Source organism: Rhinopithecus bieti, unplaced genomic scaffold, assembly GCF_001698545.2.
Source record: "Rhinopithecus bieti isolate Rb0 unplaced genomic scaffold, ASM169854v2 scaffold_13225, whole genome shotgun sequence".
In the NCBI taxonomy this organism is placed as follows: domain Eukaryota; kingdom Metazoa; phylum Chordata; class Mammalia; order Primates; family Cercopithecidae; genus Rhinopithecus; species Rhinopithecus bieti.
This window is the reverse complement of record NW_016807895.1, coordinates 646,570-669,794: the sequence shown is the minus strand read 5'-3', so window position 1 is coordinate 669,794 and position 23,225 is coordinate 646,570. Positions and strand designations below refer to the sequence as shown.

The 23,225-nt window shown below is 32.0% G+C and overlaps 1 protein-coding gene across 1 annotated transcript in view; it reads right to left on the bottom strand.

Moving 5' to 3' along the window:
• CDH9 (cadherin 9) overlaps nt 1–23,225 on the bottom strand; it is a 180,427-nt gene that overhangs the window by 31,877 nt on the left and 125,325 nt on the right. Inside the window, exons 3-7 of the mRNA XM_017884076.1 lie at nt 17,303–17,597; nt 8,854–8,980; nt 8,103–8,263; nt 5,451–5,638; nt 4,283–4,536 (exon numbers count right to left, since the gene is read on the bottom strand). Of these exons, the coding sequence (XP_017739565.1) occupies nt 4,283–4,536; nt 5,451–5,638; nt 8,103–8,263; nt 8,854–8,980; nt 17,303–17,597 (1,025 nt within the window). The remainder of the gene's footprint in view (nt 1–4,282; nt 4,537–5,450; nt 5,639–8,102; nt 8,264–8,853; nt 8,981–17,302; nt 17,598–23,225) is intronic.

The following is a 23,225-nucleotide window of genomic DNA, read 5'->3' as shown; positions in this document are numbered from 1 at the left end:
CCTCTTCAAGGAAAACTACAAATCACTGCTCAAGGAAATAAGGGAGGACACAAACAAATGGAAAACGTTCCATGCTCATGGAGAGGAAGAATTAGTATCATGAAAATGGCCATACTGCTCAAAGTAATTGATAGATTCAATGCTATCCCCATTAAGCTACCATTGACTTTTCTCACAGAATTAGAAAAAAACAAGTTTAAATTTCATATGGAACCAAAAGTGAGCCCTTATAGCAAAGACAATCCTAAACAAAATAACAAAGCTGGAGGCATCACGCTACCTGACTTCAAGCTATACTACAAGGCTTCAGTAACCAAAACAGCATGGTACTGACACCAAAACAGATATATAGACCAATGGAACAGAACAGAGACCTCAGCAATAATGCCACACATCTACAGCCATCTGATCTTTGACAAACCTGACAAAACAAGAAATGGGGAAAGGATTCCCTATTTAATAAATGGTGTTGGGAAAACTGGCTAGCCATGTGCGGAAAACTGAATTCAGATCCTTTCCTTACACCTTATACAAAATTCACTCAAGATGGATTAAAGACCTAAACATAAGAACTAAAACCATAAAAGCCCTAGAAGAAAACCTAGGCAATACCATCCGGGACATAGGCATAGGCAAAGACTTCATGACTAAAACACCAAAAGCAATGACAACAAAAGACAAAACTGATAAGTGGGATCTAATTAAACTAAAGAGCTTCTGCACAGCAAAAGAAACTAGCATCAGAGTGATCAGGCAAACCACAGAATGGGAGAAAATTTTTGCAATCTATCCATCTGACAAAGGGCTAATATCCAGAATCTATAAAAATCTTGAACACATTTACAAGAAATAAATGAACAATCTTATCAAAAGGTGAGTGAAGGATATAAACAGACACTTCTCAAAAGAAGACATTTATGTGGCCAACAAATGTATAAAAAAAAGTTCATTATCACTGGTGATTAGAGAAATGCAAATCAAAACCACAATGAGATACCATCTCACACCAGTTAGAATGGCAATCATTAAAAAGTGAGAAAGCAACAGATGCTGGATAGTATGTGGAGAAATAGGAACACTTTTACACTTTTGGTGGGAATGTAAATTAGTTCAACCATTGTGGAAGACAGTGTGGCAATTCCTCAAGGATCTAGAACCGGAAATACCATTTGACCCAGCAATGCCACTACTGGGTATATACTCAAAAGATTATACATCATTCTACTATAAAGAAATATACACACGTATGTTTATTGTACCACTATTCACAATAGCAAAGACTTGGAACAAACCCAGATGTCCATCAATGATAGACTGGATATACACCATGAAATACTATGCAGCCATAAAAATAATGAGTTAATATCCTTTGTAAGGACATGGATGTAGCTGGGAACCATCATTCTCAACAAATTAACACAGGAACAGAAAACCAAACACCACATGTTCTCACTCATAAATGGGAATTGAATAATGAGTACACATGGACACAGGGAGAGGAACATCACATACCAGGGTCTGTCAGGGGTTGGGGGGCCTAGGGGAGGGATAGCAGCATTAGGAGAAATACCCAACGTAGACGACGGTTTGATGGGTGCAGCAACCCACCCTAGCACATGTATATCTATGTAACAAACCTGCTGGTTAAACACATATATCACATAACTTAATGTATAATTTTAAAAAAGAGAAAAAAATAAGTAAAACAATATAAAACCAGAAGTTAGATTTTTTTGAGAAAATAAATAAATTTCAAAAAAGTTTTGTCACACTGATCAGGATAAAGCAGATAAAAGTTAACAATATTAAAGACAGCTTTCATCACTGCAGATATCAAAAGGATAATGTGAAAATATTTTGAACAACTTTATGTTAATATATTTGACAACTTAGATGAGATTTACAAATTCCCTGAGAGATGAAAATTAAAACAAAACTTAACTAATTAAATAATTAGATAACCAGAATAATTCTGTAACTACTAGAGAAATAAAATACGTAGATACAACTCAAATAAAAAACAAAACTACAGCCCCAAATATTGTCACTTTTAAATCCTACCAAACATTAAGAAGACATTATAATTCCACGCAAAATCTTTCAGAAAATTAAAGAGCATATTATATACCTTACTGTATTCTATGAAGCAGTACTTTCATTATACCAAATTTAGGCCAAAACATTATAGAAAAACAAAACTATAGAAGAGTATCTTTTATAAGCATAATGCAAAAGTGACTAAGTGGCTAATTTATTTTATAAAATAAACAGCCTTGGTGACCTAGAAGGGGCATCATGCCTCTTGCAAGGTGCCCAGCATTTACTGAATTCCTAATAAGCAAATATGCTAGATTAATGAAGAAAAGATAACATGGATTGTTATGAAAATTTGGTCTCATTTAGACTCAAAAATGTTCAATTGTCCAGCAATAACATGGCTCATCATCTAAGTTGATATAATGTCATGTTTACAGTTTTCTGATAATGTGTGATTGCACTGAAAAAAGTTACAATCGATTACTTCTAAAATGAATGTAGGATTTCTAGCATAGACATATGGTGCAACAGGCACTAAGGAGAAATAAAGACACAACCAACGTTAATGATTTTTTTGAAACATGACAAAAACTATAAAAAACAGACACTTATTGAGCGTTTGTAGCTACTGGTATGACCAACCCCTTGTCCTTTAAAAAATAGATGAATACTTATTTCCATTTCAGTACTGCAGAAAATGTAAAAATAATTTACACTCTTTTCTAACAAACCCTCAAACAAAAGACACCAACAAGCACTCATATACCATTTCAATAAAACACAAATATACATTGCTTTGGATATGAACATGCTAGTGCATATACATTGATCATTGGACAGCTAGATTAATTTTTCATTTTATTTCAAGAGTTTTACTTTAAGCAATATGAACATTTTAAATTAAACATTTTATGTATTATGGTAAAAATTCTGCCAGCCTAAAATAAACCCCAATAATAACAAGAAGGTGTGTTTCAAAATGATGTTAAACAATATAACAAATACATAATTTGATACTGATAATTTATTTTTTGAAAACAGATGTTCAGTGAATTATACGGTGATAAACCTAAAACTAACCCTAATTTTCAAGCTAATGTAAGCTCTACACATTAACTACACATTGGATTTTTATGGACTGTTTCTTAATTACAAAGGTTAACATGCTCTTAATCTCACCAACAAATTAAATCATCATTAAAATATATTTAGTGCAGCAGTTTGCTTTGTAAATTAACATATTTTGATAGTCCTAAAATGAAAATTAAATAGTTACATATTTAGTATTGTGATTATTAATTTGCTATGTGTAAAGGACAACATGAAATGAATTTAACCATTTATTTTCCCTAACTAAATTTTAAGCAAAGTAGAATTTTAGATACTTTGTTAGCTACATATTTAACAGATTAATGTATTGTCTCTCTCTTCAGCTATCTATATGTTCCTCCACACATCCACCTATCATTATCCATCCCATGCATTAATCTATATATGCCCCAACTTCATTTAAATTCCCCTTTGAACAATATATGAGATTCATTTATGTTTCTGACATATTTAAAGCCTTTAAAATGGTGAAAACTATTCAAAATTTGGAAAGATATACTATACAAATTAATACCTTTACCTTTCTTATTGACTTAAATGTCATTATCTCTTCAGCAATACTCTGTTATGAGAATATAATTGACATAATATTCTTCAAAAAATTGATATATGTTAGGCCTTAGTAACAATTTTCAAAAGAAAAAAATCATAATTATAGGAAAACTTTTTTTTCTAATTTATTTATTTAGTTCATTATTTACGTCAACTTTTATTTAACCAAGAGGGATAATGAGACAAGGACTACAGCAACGATAAAGGTATTAAAATCATTGACTCTGGCATTAAACTGCCTGGTTCTTACACTCAGCTTTGCTAATAAACAATGGGCAAATTACTTAAGTACTTGGAGTCTCAGTTTTATCATCTCCAAAAAAAGTTTATAATACTGTCTACCTTGTACCCAGAGCATTTCAAAGGCAGCCAAGCTAAGACTCTGTGCTCTGGAAGTGTTCGGTATTATTACTGTGCTTGATTATACATTGTGCAACCATTTTATCACACAGTTGGTAAATAGTGAGATTATTATATATATATATATATATTTTTNGGGATTACAGACAGGCTTGAGCCACCGCGCCCGGCCCAGAGATTATTATATTTCTAAAAACATAATAAATGTTTTCAAAGTACTTACTTTATTAAATTGTTCCTGGCATCAGGGTCGTATGCTGTAACCTGTCCAATGATACTGCCCTCCTTTACATCTTCATCTACTTCTATCAAATAAGAGACTTTACTGAACACAGGAGGTTCATCTATATCTTCCACAGATATTTTGACCACAGCTGTGTCTTTGAAAGGTCCCAGGTGCAAGAATCGTGGATCAGGGTGAGTGTTACTTGCATCCACTCTTAAAGTGTAGAGCATTTGATTTTCAAAATCTAAATTCTGAAGTTAAATAAAATAAAAGAAATTAGCGTAATTCAGAAGATATGACAACGGAAGACGATTTCAAAGTTTAATAGCCAGCGATCATGATTATACCAACAATTCTGTTTAAATGACTTTCTCAATGGTTGCTTCATAGGTATATGCAATAAATTTATAACTATGTGTTTTGCCATACACTTATTCACAGAAGGTTAACTTAATATAATGGCATACACGTTGATTTTGATGCTCACTTAGTAATATGCTTCATTTTTTTTGGTGACATGTAAATGAAGTATTATCTAATGGATTTATACAATATATGTTATCATTATTAAAGTTATACAGTAACAATCAGAAGAAAAATATAAAATAGAAGTATAGAACAAAACTTATTTCTATTTCAACTATTTGAGAGCTTGTGGAAAGTAAGATATGCATAAAAAGTGAAATAAGGACAATATGAAATGATACTATTGAGCTGTATTATTAGATGTAAAGATTCAGAATGTTCTCCCACACTGCATTGAAAATCATGGCAACCAATGTAAAACACAGAGCATCTTCAGGTTGTATTTATTTAAATAGCTCATCACACTTAACAATGAAAATATTTTGAAAAGTACATGAGATAAAGATGGCTGCATGTTTATTTTTTCCTCTATGGAGAAATACAAACAAGTACCTTGAAGTTTATCTAATTTTAATTTGACTGTTTTCTAGTGTAAGCATGAGCAACTGAGGTTTTAAGTGTCAATTATGAAGACGTTTAACTTGTTTGAAGTGATATCATAACTATTCCCATTTATCTGAAGGATAGACAGCATGTAAAAGACGGGAGAAAATAAATCCCAGGCTTTTTCCCCCTTTACTGAAAAGCAAAAATGAATTATAAAGCACTCAATGAAAACATGAAGACAGTGAAAGGAAACCTGTTTGACAGTTATAATCCCTTCCTGTGTATCCTTGTCAGTGATGACATCGAACATGTCTGCACCATCTCCTTCAGCAATGCTATACTCCATCTCTGCATTTTCCCCCACGTCAGGGTCATTGGCTTTTATCCTTCCAAGATGAGTTCCAAGAGGTACAGATTCAGGAGAATTAAATTGATACGTACCTGTAAATTAAGTAAGAGCTGTTTTGACATTTCATCTTTAGATAACAACATTCTTTCATTTCCTCTGCATTTTTTACTTAAATACATTAATTTTAAATAGGGAGAGTTTTTATCATATTGAATTGTAAGCTGTCAAAATTATGTATCTATTAATTTGGAAAATAATTTATAAAACAGAACACTCTCATTTGTAAATGAGAAGTGTAAGTCCCAGAAAAAAAAAAAAATAGAGAATGTCCCAAGGTTATTTACGACTATAGATGGGTAGGCCTGATATATACGAATCCCGTAGTTTTGACTAAGCTGAAAAACAATATTTACTGCTCATCCTGGGGCTTTCAAACAGTCATCACAGTTTTTTTTACATTGTTCTCAGTTACATTTAAAAATCCTTTTATTATCTTTATTCGGAATAAAATAATGCATACAACCAATTTTTTTTTTTTTTTTTTTTTTTTGCCTGTTTGGTTTTAGTTGTAATATATTTTAGTGGGGCATGGATTTTTCTATTTTTTGTAGGTTCACGCAAATATTATATTATATTCTGGTGTCCCTAAAAGCATTTTAGTTTGTGGCTACCTGTTCAAGACACAATAGAAAAAAAAAAAAAAAAAACTTTAATGTTAATGAAGGTCAGAAATATTTTTAAACATTTACAATGTGGTGCAGTCTATACAAGGTCAAAGGGCTTATATGCTAATTTATTTAATCCTCACACTAGTCCTCAAAGGACCAATTTAGCTGTATCATCTTCAGGGGCAGGCCTTAAGGAAATTATCCTGCAGACTTGGGAAAGGGAGAATGCAAAAACTAATTCTTTCTGACTTCAAAGTCTAGATTCTTTCCAATTGATTTGGTGATTAAGAATGTGCATATATAAATCCAATTGCCTGGATTTGAATTCTGACTACCTGGCCAGTTAGTTAAATTCTCTAAACTTTGATGTCCGCATCTAAGAAACAAGGATGATAATGACAGTAATTCACTCATAGGTTTGTTTTAGGGATGACATAAATTTAGCTCTGGGTCTAGTCCTTAACTATTGTAGTTCCAGAGTTTTGTTAACATTATTATAGATAGCAGAATTACAGAATGTCAAATTAAAAATGCATTGAGTATTACTCTTTATAAATGAATATGAATGCAAAGTTTAGGTTTATGTTATTTAGACTTATTATTTATGTTCTCAGCAAACTTTATCATTTTACATATATCATATAAATATGTCCACCAATCAAAGCTCGATAAAACATTTTAAATATAATTTGCCTGGAAAACTGTTTTACTGTATTGAGATTAGTGATATGAATTTAAGTTTCAGCTTTTAATTGAATATTTCAAAATAGGACTCCTTATGTATTTATTCTCTGCAAAATAACAAGTTTCAGCAGATAATGGAAATCTTTTTCTGCAGGAGGTCATGAAATGCAAAGCATCCATGGTTTAATGTCCGTCCTAAAATGGTGACAACTGAAAGAGTGTTAACTGATGTAATCTTCATAATTTGGTAGCAGAGATACTACCAAACTTGAATATGTCTAAAATGCCCTCACAAATGTGGTAAACCATAACTCTATGGGCCACTAGGAAAATATAAAAATGATGCTAAATAAGCCAATCTGCGTTGATATTTTTAAAATATCAAGAAGTCTGCGTTTCACAATCAATTAGATAAGAGATTTTAAGTTTTACATGCAAACAAGGTAGCTGAGGTAAGACAAGTGAGAGACACAGGATTTGAATCCAGATAGCCAGACGTGAGAGTCCACACTCTTAATTAGGAAGAGGATCCAAAGGAAAATGTTAAGACAATCTTAGTGAATGTTGAGAAAGGAAGTCTGGAAAACTTTATAATGCTTCAAAGTTAGAAAAGTTAATTAAAAAGTTGCCAGAGAGGCCGGGCACGGTGGCTCAAGCCTGTAATCACAGGACTTTGGGAGGCCGAGGCGGGCAGATCACAAGGTCAGTCATTCAAGACCAGCCTGGCCAACATGATGAAACCCCGTCTCTACTAAAAATACAAAAATTAGCCAGGTGTGGTGGCGCTCACTGATAATCCCAGCTACTCAAGAGGCTGAGGCAGGAGAATTGCTTGAACCCAGGAGTCAGAGGTTGCAGTGAGCCGAGATCACACAACTGCACTCCAGCCTGGGCGACAGAGTGAGACTCTGTTTCAAAAAACAACAACAACAACAACAACAACAACGACAACAAAAACTTGCCAGAGAAGCTTAATCCTTTGTTCTCTCACACTACATACCCCCCAAAATGATGAAAATAATCACCATTACTCTCTATTTGTGGGAAATTGTGATTTTTTTTCTTTTTGTAGGGGAATGGATTGTGGTTTTTCCTTTATGCATAAACCAATAGCAAAACTACTAGCATGAAGCGTGAATATTAAACTCGGCTACTAGTGTGTTTGAGAAGTTTTCGGACATGAGATCACTGAAACATTCCTTACTCTGGGGAAATCGAGGAGGGTTGTTGTTGACATCTGTCAGCGTGATGTTCACTGTGGTGGTTCCAGAAAGGCCTCCCATCTGGCCACCCATGTCTTTGGCCTGTATAACAACCTGGTACTGCTCTCTATTTTCTCTGCTCATGTCTGGTAATGCAGTTTTATTACGCCTTTTGGAAAAGCAGACAAAAGTTTTGCAATTAAATCGCTGAGTTTTAAAATTAAGCTAGACAAGATTCATTTTACAGAAGTTGATTATAACAAACATAAAATGTCAATGTATTTAAATATGTCTTTCAATCCATAACCACTTTAGCATAATTCACAGAACAGGAAGGATTTTGCCGTGGGCTATTGTTCATGAAATGGGTTTTGCTAAATCAATGTATTTATTTTTTTTGATTACAAAAATTAACTTCAGTCAACAATCTTTAGACAAATACAGTTGTTTAATTTTGATAATTGTCACATTCAAGGTGTAAGTATTCTCTATGCCACATAATGTGCTGAATCTCTGTGAAATTTTGTATTTAGTGCTTCAGATTTAAACCCAATGAATAATAGTTTAAAGAGCTAAGGGTTCAAATAAGTTATTGAAATAATAGAAAGTTTGCATTTGTTTACATTCAATAATGAGAGGAAACAAATAGAAACATGAAACTGAATGAATAATGGTTTAAAAATATTTTTAAAATCTCTAAATTAATTATGCATCTTAAAGTATTATACAATAAGAAGTCGGCCAAGTTTAAATGTTGTACCTGATTCTGGGTCCACTGAAAAATATGGCTGTCCTTGCAATATGCTATAGACCACTTTGGCACTATTTCCATAGTTGACGTCATCTGCATCTGTTGCAGTTACTTGTATAACAGATGTACCTACATGAAACCCCATCCCCAAAGAGAGACATTTACATACTTCCAAATTTGAAATAATCTTTCTTAAAAATATGTTGCTGTCAGTGTTTTGTATTAGACAATGTTGTACGTTTGAAGAAATTTATTTAGATACTTCCCCAAAAAAGTTACTTTTCTTTCTCATTTTCTATAAACTTGAGTATTTCTTAATTTTTTTATCTAAGAAAAGTATCAAACTATATTTATCAGTAAGGTGAATATAATGAGATTAGTTAATACATTGCATTTTTAATTGATTGGAAATGTTTTAGGGCAAACATTCTTAAAATGAATATAACACACATGAAATTTGTAATTTAATACATTTACCGCTAACTGGAAACATGTATTTAAAAGATGAATCTAACATTTTTTAACCTGCTACTGCTTTTTACTCTGATATATTTGACTGTGAATGGTAAATAAAATAAAAAATAAAGAGACAATTTCTATGAAGAAACAAACCAAAATGCTGTAAAATTGACTTGCAAGATATTTTTTGTTCCCAAGATATATCTAACTATGAAGGGTTTATGCCTCTCTTTTAAATATATATAATATGGTTGCTTATGATTACCCCTATTGATATGTTGCATAATACTGGTTATTTGATGCACATTTGTAAATCATTATTCTCCAAAAGAAGCTGTATGGTGTGTAATTCTGTGTCACAATCAATACTGCAATTTAAGCTTACTATCTAATTTTATATCATTAAATTTAAATTATGTTGAATTTTGTTTCAAATCTTTCAAAACATAGAAGTGCTTTAAAAGCAGGGATCAACATAATAAAATATATTGATGAATTTTTAAAATTATTTTTTCCTGAATTTCTGTAAAGATTTGAAGCATGGTTCTAACATCACCCTTAACTGAAGCCTACTAGGTATGCCCTTGGACAAAGCTACATTGTAGGACATTTTTCAGTATATTTTACATAATTTCTAAAAGTTTGAGTCTGACTCTTATACACATTTTAAAGTTTTTGAAAGCAGGAAGATTCCATGTTGGCCCTACCACCTAATTTAATAGCCCACATACATTACACACTCAATAACTTGTCTAATTGAATTACGGTGTATGTTTCTCAAATGTTGTGTGTATATGTGTATGCCAATTTCAAAAATTAATATATGGTAATTAAGATCAATATTAACAGCTCATTTCCTGTCAATATATTTGAATGTTAACACATGAATTGAGCAAGGCTTTTTAATGTTTTCTCAGAATTAATTAGCATAACGATGACAACTTGAGCTCAGTCTCTTGAGGCCCCTGTTTTCTCAACTGTAATGGAATTGATGTGTCCTGTGAGTGAATGGAAACATTACATATTTACTTAATCCATCCCAGTTGTAAGCTTTTATCATTAAAAAATTATCCACCCATGTGTTTATTAGATGAAAGTAAAAATGATAAAGTGATTTTATTCCCCCCACACAAATCATTTTATGATGTGCAGAAATTCAACAAAGTGTTTTTTTAAAAAAATCTACATGTAATGTCCTTTTTATATAACCTTATATGATATATATTAGAATAAATGTGGTTTTCACAATTGGAGGTTATTGAAATATGAATTATTAAGCATTACCAATATGCTGAAAATACAAGTAGTTTTTCATCAATTTTAGGATGTTTCTTGAATTACCCCTTTTATTTTCTTTAAACGTGAGCATTACTGTAAGCTTTCATAATAGGTACAGGTAAAAACAATCTTCTATATTTATTTGACTCTTTCAAATAATGTTTTTGTGGAATTTTAGTTTCGATTATTAGCTCTGTTAGTGGGTAGATGATCTTTGAAGTTACGCCAAGATGCTTGACAAAGATAAATAAGTTAATATAAACAACAGAAATAAACTCTATGATGTGGCCAAAAAGCTGAAAGCACACATGTAAAATACTTGTTCCACCTCTCAGAGCTCTGGTAATACTTAAGAATGCTTTTAAACACTGGTAGTCACTGACAAAATATCATTGATATGTTATTTTTTAGCAAACTGAGAGACAGTGTGTTGGATTATAGGGAATAAACAGTTGTAGTTTTTTCAGAAGTGTAATGATTCTTTACACAGTTAAAAGTATTTAGTAATAAAATTAAATAGAAAATGGTTTATATGTTTTATGCTAATTTTATAAATGTTTGTTTATAAAGAAAAAATAAGAGAATACACATGGAAATTTACATCCCTCTAAATTTTCCAAAATATGTATAAATTTTATTTGTTCTTTACTTATTTAAAATAAATATTTTATTTTCATATTAAAGATAAAAATGTACTAAGTAAAATATAGTGAAACTTGAATGACAAATTTATATATTGCATCTCATATCAAAGAGATGAACACGATTTTGAGATCATTATTTTTGCAATTCACATTTTATAAGAGTTTTGCATATATCTTAAATAGAAACTATCTTAAGGAATCAAAGAAGTTTACTGTAATTCTTAATTCATTATTTACTTAACTATACAACTAATAATCTTTAGGAAAAATTCCAAAGACATTTTGTAAATCGTGAAGAAATGTTAAAAGCCAATAAATAAATAACTTGCTGGCTAAAGATTTTGGGGAGCCAAAAGAATTCCTCTGGATATGGAAGAAAAATTCATCAATATTAGTATTATTATTATTTAAAGATAAGAAAAGTTTAGATTACACAATGTGACCAAGCTATGTCAGTTGGTCTTACATATATATTTACACATATTAGAGGAAGTTAAATCAATTCCGTTTATTACACTATACAAAATAAACTTCATATACAAAAGAAAAAATCTCTCTATATATTTGTGCCTTAGATGCAAATATGAAAATGTTTTGAATCTAGTGTTTGAAATATTTGAAATTGCAAATGTAAATGACCCCGTGACCCCAAAACATAGCCCTTGTATCTATCATCCATCTATCTATCTATCTATCTATCTATCTATCTATCTATCTATCTATTATCTCTCTATGTAAACTTCCAATAAAATATTTATATAAGAAGATTATGTAGGCAGTATAAGTGTTACTAATTTAAATGGTTTTCTAGACACAGTATTGAGGAGGGGAAATACTGCCTTTACTGCTTTAATAAACAGCAACTCTGTGGCATGGTAATGTCAGAAAATATACATCATAGCCTATTACGTTGTATAACACTTAAAAGCTTTATCTCTCACACACACATTCTCTTTATCTCTAGCTGTCTATCTTTATTTATATCTATCATCTATCTTTCCATATGTCTGGAGTGGTTGATATAATGGTAAAGCCAACTAAAAGATAAAGAAACAGAATCACTTTATGAACTAGAGGAAACAAAGAAAAAAGGTGAATAAGATGGGCTTTATCCTACCCTGTAGCCTAAGGCCTACCTTTTGAGCACTGTAGAAAACAGACTGGAATATTTTGACTTGGCTCAATGTGAGAATAAGGTAATGAAAGTTACAGAAAGTGAAAAAGGAGTTTATTCTTCACACCTCTCTATGAATCTGGTTTGGACAGAGTCAACTGTTTGCTTCTGCCATAGGGCAATGACAGCCATTAACTTGAGGACCAGGGGTAAACAGTGCCCCTGACATAAATGTTTGTGTGTGGGGGCCACTAATAATAGAAGTAGGGGTGATGTTTTCAGACAGTGTCATTGAATTATAAGGGGTCCATTAATTAGATGTCCAGGGATTGAAATCATGCTTTATTAGATACAAGTTTATTTTCCTGTGAAATCCAAATTCTTTAAGGGCAGAGTCCATATCTAATTTGTTCAACATTTCATATTTAAAACCCAGCAGAGAATTTAGTGCAAAATCATAAGAACTAACTTTCACAGAATGCTTAATGTAGACTAGGCATAGTTCTCAGCACTGATTGATTTTTATTACTTTATCTTCATGATACATTTGGGATGTGGGCCTTGGGCACATAGAAGTTGCTAATTACCACAAACCCGGTGTGTGGTAGTGTTGGACTAGGTCTAAGTCCGTTCTAAATATATTTGGTCAAGAAATTTCCTTATAAATACTTTACCAAATGGCCTATCTCTCTGGTGTTACAAATACAATTGGATACATTATTGAATTCACACGTAGTGAACCTCTGGGACATGAAGAATTCATTGCCTGAGTTATTTTTGTTGTCTGTAAAAAAATTACAAAACGATTCCTGGTTGGGGGTCAAAGTGTTAAGAGGAGGACTGGATAGGTTTTTGAGAGTGAAGGTAGGGGAAATTTCCAGTCATTGAGAAAGGATGCATCCCAAATCACCAAATGTACACAACAAGAATTTGCCTAGGTGAAGACGGAAAGCATGCACATGAAGCAAGTTGATAGAAAATATTTAATCAATAGTATAATGATCACAAGAAATAAAAAAATACTGAAAGTAGAAATAGAAAAGGAAAATACAAAACGTTGTAATCGAAATGTATCCCATTATCTTTAAATATATATCTTTATATATCTTCCAAATTATGTGTTCTGATTAGAATATGCTAATGTATTTCAGATTTCATGAGTTTATTGGAGTCATTTTAATGTAACTGAAAATGGGTTGAGCATTTGGCACTAAAAATCCAATGTGAAATATGGCATATGATTGTGACAGACAGAAATTGAAGCAGAGGGAAACAACAAGGGAAGGAGTTGGTGAGAGAGAAGAGGAAGAAACAAATAATTTAAGAAATAAAAATGAATGGAAATAAGCGACAGATAAATGGAGATCATCAGAAAATAACATTGTAAAGAAGGGTAGGTCAATAATAAATAAATCTTATCTTATTCCATAAGACTCTATTTCTTAACAAAGCTAATACTTGTAGTCTTTAACTCTTTGATTTAAATGAAAATATCTTGTCCTATCTGAAAATAATTTGAGAATTAAATCATTGTGTATTATTTTATTTATAGATGTATTCTTAATTCTTCGATTATGCATCAGATTTAACTGTTAATATATGGGATACACAAGGCATGGCAGAGTTCCTAAACATTACTTCTTAGCTTTCCTATGTAAATTGGTTTATTTGGATACATAGGAGTAAAATAAATCACACCCGGAATAATTATAATTAGTCTTTTATTCTCTTTTAAATAAGATAGGAGAGTTACAATAAAAGATCAACACAAGTTTAGGAGCTAAAATACATCTACTTTTTATTTCGACATATTTATATAGTTATGTATAGTGATATATGTGGTTATATATAGTTTTATATATATATACAGTTATATATAGATATGTTTGTATTAAAATGCAGGGGCTTTATCCCCTTATATTCTTATTTAGATTTAATTTGAATGAGAAGGGCATTTGATTTAAAGTAATAAATAAGAAAGATACTAATTTAGAGGAGTTACTCACAATGTAATAAATTAAAAGATTTCCAGACTAGATTTTGAATAATAAACATAACTATTTAACAGAGAAAAATAGTAAGGCATTAAAATTGTGCAGCTATCTCTGTGATATGGTTTGACTATGTTCTCACCCAAATCTCATTTTGAATTGTAACTCCCACAATTCCTATGTGTCACGGAGGAACCCGATTGGAGGAGATTGAATTATGGGGGCGGGTCTTTTCTGCATCTTTCTCCAGATAGTGAATGAGTCTCAAGACATCTGATGGTTTTAAAAACAGGAGTTTCCATGCCCAAGCTCTCTTTCTTTGCCTGCTGCTGTCCATGTAAGACATGATTTGCTCCTCCTTGCCTTCTGCCACAATCGTGAGGCTTCCCAAGCCATGTGGAACTGTAATTCCATTAAATCTCTTTTTCTTCCCAGTCTCGGATATGACTTTATCAGCAGCATGAAAATGGACTAATACACTCTGCATCTATTAACTTTTCTTCTTCTTTTTAAAATTAGGCTAGTAGTAAGTTGACCAAGTCAGTTTAATTCTTTTGGGCTCATGTTTATTTATTTATTAAAATAGGCAATTAAACCAAGTATAGTATTTTCTGCAAATGCATATTATATATAATATATTGTACATTTCTATTTAAGTAGTGGAAGTACATACAAAGTTATAGGTGAACCAAAGTGGAAGCAAGTATTAGTAATGAAGAATAACAATTGTCCTCTACAAATAGGATTAAAATTTATCTGTATTCTTAAATCTTTATTTTTTAGTTCCCAAAGCTGCAGCCTTACCCATACATCTGTCTGCTACTATATTATTTGTCTCATTTCGTGATTTCGTGGGAATTCTAGCCATGTAGCAAATGCAACTGACAATGGCTCAAATCCTTGTATTTGCAACCTACACTAATCCGAAGTTGTACTGCTTACACTTTTAAGCTTACGTAAATGAAATATAGATTGTCTTACAGAAAGAGATTTTGTACAATATAAACTGCAAAGCATCTTTCATGCATAAACTTATATATTGTATATTTTATTATGAGTGATGGAAACAGTGAAGGATTTTAAAAAATACCTATATGTATGTGTGTATATATTTATGTGTGTGTGTGTTTATTTCAGTTCTGATATTGTTACTCAACAAATGTTAATAGAACCTAGATGTATTACTATTTCATATGAGACAAAATACATTTGAATTATGCGCACAGGTGACAAATAGTAATACACAGAGTAAAATATAATAGTTCATTAAGTATCAGAAAATAATGTAGGAGAAAATACAGGTTATTTGCGATTAAATATCAATAGTCTCTGATAGGGAAATATTTGCTTTTTTTTTCACAAAAGTGGGATACTTCTTTGAAATATTTTGAGTATTCACATTTAAAACAATTATTCTTAAAGTTTCTCATATTCAAATATTTCCATTATCTTAATTATACCTTTTACTTTTCTAGGTATGTGAAATCTTTCTGAGGAAGGATAAGTGAAAGTTTTGTATTGTAAAGTTTCAGCATATCTGGTAAAATAATATGTACACAAGAGAAACAATAATATTTTTCAAAAGGTACTAAAAAAAAGGTAATGCTGTATAATTAATTTAGTTCTTATTCTCTTACATATAAACCATGGATAAAAAAAAAAAGGAAAAAAAAAAAAAAATCTACTTAAACATGATATGTGTCTAAATTAACCCACTGGTTGTCCTATGCAAACCAATCTAGTACTTTCCATGCAACTAAGGTACTGAAAAATATAACAGGAAACATATCCATTCATGTTTTGTATTAAAACTTTATGATTTCACAGGACTCCTGTGTAATTTGATAAATTCTTTTGTTTTATTAGAGTGAATACCTGAAAGGGCTATTTCAGTTCTATTTAACTGCATTTTTCTCGTTAGATGAGATTTCATTGGAGGTGAGAATAAACAAGTTTTTAAAAAACTCTTGGTTCTTCCTGCTAAATATCTGACATAGTTAACATTTTGTATTAAACATTCAGTAAAAGTGAATAAGTTTGTTTCTCCTTGTATATAAATTATTTTAGACTGAAACATATATTAGTTAAAAGAATGTCAAAATCATACACTGAAAACTGGTTTTGAAATAGTGTTCAATTAAATTGTATCAAATTTGGGAAATTGGTTGCAGATCTTATAAATTAAGTTTGTATCAGTTATTTTAGAAATGTTTTTATGATGTAAATCAGTTCTCATTGTCTCACTAACAAATCTAAACCTTTTATATTAATAGAGTTAAATGTTGTCATACACAGATAAAACTTCGCAGAAGTGGCATCTAAAATGGTGGGCATCCTTAAGAAGTGAAACTATTATTTTCAGTTTGCATAAGCCAATGTTCAGCAGTGAAATGTGCACAAAAATAACGTAAAAAGACTTGTAATCTTGTCATGATGCCACCAAGTTATTTGATCTTAGTTCAGTTGCTTAATCTTTCAGAATCTTGAGTTTCTAATTAACAGAATAGGGATTTAAAGTTCTATTTCTCATGCCTACCACATAAGTTGGCTTTAATGATCAAATGAGAAAACACTTCAACAGAAATTTGCCAAATGCGAGCACTAATTGTTATTCAAATAATGCAAGCAAAATTGTCCAAAACTACTAATACAATTATTCTTTTGATTTCTGGTAGATATACATTCCACTTGACTGCCATTTGAATGCCAGTTGAGTATAATTGAGGGTATTGATTGAAATAAAATGAATTAACCGCTATCGATAATAATATTTTATATAAATTACAACATAGCAGAATTAAGATATACAGAAATAAAAATATAAGAGTTAGTTTAAGCTAAATAGTAGTTTCCAGTAATAACTCTTATTTTGAAAGAGGCCACATATCATAACCACATGTCAATAATGATTACCTGAGCAAGCAAACAAATAAAAAGTAGTTTACGTGGATTCGAGTATACCTACCGACTCCAGACATTTCAGGAACACTGGCAGTGTATAAGTCTTTTGTAAATTTTGGCTCATTGTCATTGATATCATGAATTTTAATGATAAATTCCGATTCCGGTTCCACCTGCCGCCCAGTTTTTCTGTCTATAGCCTTGGCACGAAGAATGTACAGAGATTTTTCTTCTCTGTCTAGTTTCTTTGCAGCATGAATGTCTCCTGTATTTTCATCTATAACAAATAGACTGCCAGCCCCATCTCCTGTTAGTATGTACTTTAAATTTCCATCTCCTTTATCTTGGTCAGTGTGAAGCTTTAGAGAGGTAGAAAAGAAGAGTTCTGTAAATATATACATTATCATTACATAAAACATAATTTTGGCACTATCAATTTGTGTCCATATAACAGCTCTGCGATGATTATCTTAATGGTTATCTTGACTTTCACTGTAAGAGGGAGTTAAATATTTCAGTTCTTATTATACTCAAAATTTTTAACAGTAGTATTTAGACATCATAAGGGACTAGATTTAAAATAATGTGAAAATTAATATGTATCTGTTAAAACAAAATTATTTATGAATAAAATATTACCAAGATTTAAAACTGTAGTGCATTAAAAAAATCCATTAACCTACCTCTTGAGTGTAAAATATTAATTAATGTTGATTACATTTAAAATGACTAAGTTCTAAGATATGATGTGAGAAATCTCTGAAATTATTTTAATGACAAGTTTAGAATAGCTACCTTAATTATTAACTGATTTTATTCCCCTTGAGTACAGAGTATCTTTGTAAGTGGATCCCTGATACTGTGGATAGTACTGAACCCCATATATATTATATTTTTTCCTGTATATACCGTCTTATGGTAAAGTTTAATAAATTAGGCACAATAAGAGATGAACAATAATAACTAATGATAAAATGGGATAATTATAACGATATACTGCAACAAAAGTTATGTGAATGATCTTTCTCAAAATAGTTTGTTGTTATTTACTGCAGGTGATTGAAATCTCAGAAAGTGAAACCATGATTAAGGGGGAACTACCGTATAACACTGTAGAAGCACAGACTCTGTATTCAGAGAGACTAATCAGAGAGAGAAAGAGATTTGTAATTACTTATTTTCTATGTGACTCTGGGAGAATACTTTTTCAACCACCATGTTTTCGTGTTTAGAAAATGTTATATTTTTTTTACCTTTTAAATTTCAAGTAATATAAAACTCACAGCTTGTCCTCTGGCCATATGTACTATGTATTAGGAAAAAATAGTATTTTTTTCATAAACTATATTCTTTTCATTGGTAAATGCCCATCTGTAAAAATAACTTCTTAATGTAGTAGACTGATGATTGAGTATTTAAAACAAACAGACCACGTACTCCTAGAAATTATGAATTGAAAACAACCTTAAAGATTTTACAATACTAACACGATTCTGAAATTATAAATTTTAAAATTAATTGAAAATAGTAATTGTTTATATCATAAAATCATGGGTACATTATGATATTTTGATGTAAGCTTATATTATAAAGTAAATCAAACTAATTAACAAATCCATCACCTCACATACTTATTTTTTGTTTTTGTGGTAAGAACATTTATAAGGATGTGGATGGAGGTGGAAGATATTGATCAAAGAATGCAAAATTGTATTTATTCAGGAGTAATAAGCTTCAGTGGTCTTTTGCCCTGCATGGTGATTATAATAAATGATAATAAACTGTATATTCAAAATTACCAAGAGTAAATTTTAAATTAAACTGGAGTTTTAACTAGCTTATCCCTGCTGTGTTGACTTACATCATATACTTTACAATTCCCATTTACATCCTGCCCTCGCCTATTTCTTGAGCACTCCATTTTATCTTTGAATTATTTGACTATTTAAATTCTGTTTTTTAAACATAGCCAAAATTAGAGATGTTTCATGTTTTACACTTTCTTTGCAAGCTCAGCATCAAAATAATTATCACATGTAGCCTTCCTATCTCTGAAATATCTTCTCAAGACATCGGTCTTCATCTCTATGGCTACATCATATCTTTTCCTTCATCTTATCTTCTGTGGACCACCAGAGCAATCTTCTAATCATGCTGCCTCCACTCTTGCTCTACTCCAAGCAATTTTTCAAACTAAACAGGTGATTTTTTCCACATCACAAATGTAGTCATATTAGAATCTAGGTTAAAATCTTCAAGTCACAGCATTTACGAACTGTAAACCTGAAGTCATAAAACCAGGATTAGCATCATGCATATTTCAGTATTATATTGGCCATATGGCTTGCTTGTTTTAAATCTAAGTTTATTTTATGAAAATAGTATAATTTTAAAAAATATTTACTTTTATTGTTACTGTAATTCCTTAAATTCTATGACCTTATTTATACATCCTGGATAATCTGGCCCTGAATCCCAGAGGCATCTCTGCCTCTTTTCCCTCTTGCCATACACTCTATACATAGCAATTGTTTTGTTTTGTCTTTATGTCTCAGAAGGCCTGTCCTAGCTTTCAAGCCTGATGTTTGCATCTGTTTCCCTCACCTTTTTACACCTTTCCCTTCTTTTTGTATTTTCCTCTAACTAAATGTTTGTCATATCTCATTTTCAATTTCCTCCTTAGGGAGGCCTTTCCTGACTCACTAGATTAGGATGGATGAGCCTGCTCTTGACTTAGATAACATACTTCATTCCCTATCATGATACTCATCACATTTGATGTAATTGTTTACCATGCCCACTAAGCTGTAAAATACATAAGGGAAAGACTGATATTCTTCTATTAAATCATTCAACATATATTTCTTGAAGACCATAAATACTTCCTCTTTTTTAACAGTAACTTTTCACATAAATACAATTAGAAAAGTCAGATCATAAATAAAACTTGCCTTTTAACATGAGTTACATCTTATAAATCTCTATGTGTTAACGATACTGTTAACAACTATCTTTTGAAATGCCTTTTCAAACCATTTATAATTAATATTTTGTACCTTTATCTTTACATTACTAGTCATCTTATTTTAAGAGGATAGAAAGAAAAAATATATAATTTGATGAAAGGAAACAAATAGCAAAAGATGAAAAAGGTGGATAAGTAGAGAATGTTATGTATTAGAAGCCCAATTACATTACTTTTTAAACATGCTATTATTTTCAACAGTATTATTTTAGTTTTGCCTTAATGCAGGATTTTTTTGTTTGTTTGTTTTAGAAATTTGAAAATTAAACATGTACATACAGGACAAACTAAAAAATTTAAATAAACCTGTGACAGTTAATTTTATGTGTCAGCTTGATTGGGCCATGGGATGCAGAGATTTTCAGTTAAACAATATTCTGGGTGTATTTGTGAGGATGTTTTTGGATGAAATTAACATTTGAATCAGTAGTCTAAATACAACAGATTGACCTTCTCAATATGTGTGTGTCTCATCCAATCCTTTGAAGATAGGACCCTCTCAGAGTTCTGAAAAAAAAAAAAAAAAAACCTTGCTATTGTCAGCAGGTAACTGCGTTCTCTTTGAGAGATCTTGGTCTGCTACTGAGTCTTACAAACTGAACATTTAACTATTGTCTACCAATTTGCCATGTGATCTGAGTGAGTGTACTATTACCCAACTCACCAAGTCATAAAATTGGACATGCACTACAGAGTTCCATCATCAAATGGATGTTGTATATAGGTGACATGGCCTCAGTAGGCCTTGAAGGCACAAATAAGTTACTTGAAGAAGTAGCACAAATTTCTACGGTCACCACTCCTTCTCTCTCTCAGACTTCCTCTGTGGCCTCATAGATAATTCCCTGCTATCAGTTTTACTAAATAAAAGAAGGTTCAGGCCTGTTTTGTAGATGGTGCTGCAAAATATGCAGGTACCAACTGAACGTGGACAGCTATAGCATATAGCCCCTTTCTATAACATTTGTGAATAGAAATGATGAAGGGAAACCTTGCTAGTGGCAGAATTTGAGCAATGCTCCTCGTTTTTCACTTTGCTTGGAAGGAGTAATGGCCACCTGTGCAATTGTGTACCAATTCACAAGCTGTGACTAATGGTATGGTTCTATGACTAGGACCTTGGGAAGAGCATGGTTGAAAAATTGGTGATGAGGAAATTTGGGGAAGTAGTATGTGGACAGATCAATCTGAATGGGCAAAAATGTGAACACCCATGTTCATTTTCACCAAATGATAACCTCAACATACCAGCAGTTTAATAATGAATTGGACAGGATAGCCTGTTCTATGAATACCAGCCAGCCTCTTTGCCCAGTCACCTCTGTCATCAGCTGATGAGCTTATGAATAAACTGGCTATGATGGCTGGGATGGAGGTTATGCTTGGGATTAGCAATATGAACTTCCATTCACCAAGACCAATCTCACTACAGCCACTGTTGAATGCTGAAGCTCTCAGCCATAGAAACCAACACTGAGCCTTCAATATGACACCATCCCCCAAATGATCAGTCAGCTACATCGTGGCAGGATAATTACATTGGTTGACTTCCATTTTGGAAGAGATAATGTTTTGTCCTTAGTAAATACTAAATAGGCATTTACACTGGATACAGATTTGCCTTCCCTGCAGGCAACACCTCTGCCAAAACTACCATATTTGCACTTGCAGAATTTGCAGAATGCCTCCTGATATTCCAAATGGCATTGCTTCTGACAAAGGAACTCATTTCACAGCAAAAAAAAAAAAAAAAAAAAAAAAAGCATAAATGGGCCCATGCTCATGGAGTTTCTGACCCCACCATGATCTTCATCACTCTGTGGCAGCCGATTTAATAGAATGATGGAAAGGCCTATTAAAATTTAGTTTCTTTGCCAACTGGTTGGCAATACCTTGTGGAGTTGGGCCAAGGTTCCCTAGAAGGTTGTATATGCTTTGAATTAATGCCTAATATATGGTGCTGTTTTTCCTGTAGCTGGGATTCACAGGTTTAGGAATCAAGACCTAGAAATAAGAGTGACATCATGTGTTATTATCTGTAATGACCCACTAGAAAATTTTGCTTACTCTTTGCACATTCTTGTGCTCTGCCGGGTTAGAGGTCTTACCTCCAAAGATAGGAAAGCTGATACTGAAAGATACATCAATAATTTTTTTGAACTGGAAGTAAATAATGCTGCCTAGACACTTCGGGCTCCTCATGCATCTAAATCAACAGAGAAAGAAGAGAGTTACTGTGCTGGCTGCAGAGATTAAACTTGATGACTGAGGAGAAATGCAGCAGCTAATCCACAATGGAGATAAGGAAGAGTGTGTCTGGCATACAGGGGTTCCTTCAGATCATATCTTAGTGTTCCCATACTCTGTATTTAAAGTCAATGAAAATTACAACCCAATCCCTTCAGGACCACTAATGATACAAATCCTTCAGGAATGAAGGGTTCAGTAACTCCACCAGATGAAAAACCATGTCCTGCTGAGGTGCTTGCTGAATGTAAACAAAATATAAAATGGATCATGTAAAAAGTACCAACTACAACCATATGACCAGTTAGAAAAATAAGGACGTAATTGTGATGAATATTTCCTCCTTATTTTGTCGTGAATATGTGTGTATATTTCAAATCTTTGTTCTCTTCATTCTCTTATCCCCTTATCATGTAACATAAGACATATTAACTTTACCTTAAAATATTTCATTATTAATTTATCATTATAGCATGCAACCTATGAGATACCAAGGAGGAAAGTATGCATTACTCAAGGTCTTTACTTTCTCTTCTCAGAAAAGGGTCAGTGTGTTTTTGGTTTTATGCAAAATATTTGTGTCATATTAGGTGGATTTATGACCTTCTTGCTGTCTTTCCTCCTTCCTTCCTTCCTTCCTTCCTTCTTTTATTTTATTTTATTTTTTTTGCCGGGGGCGGGGGGGCGGGGTGGGGACTATGTATGGTTGAAGAAG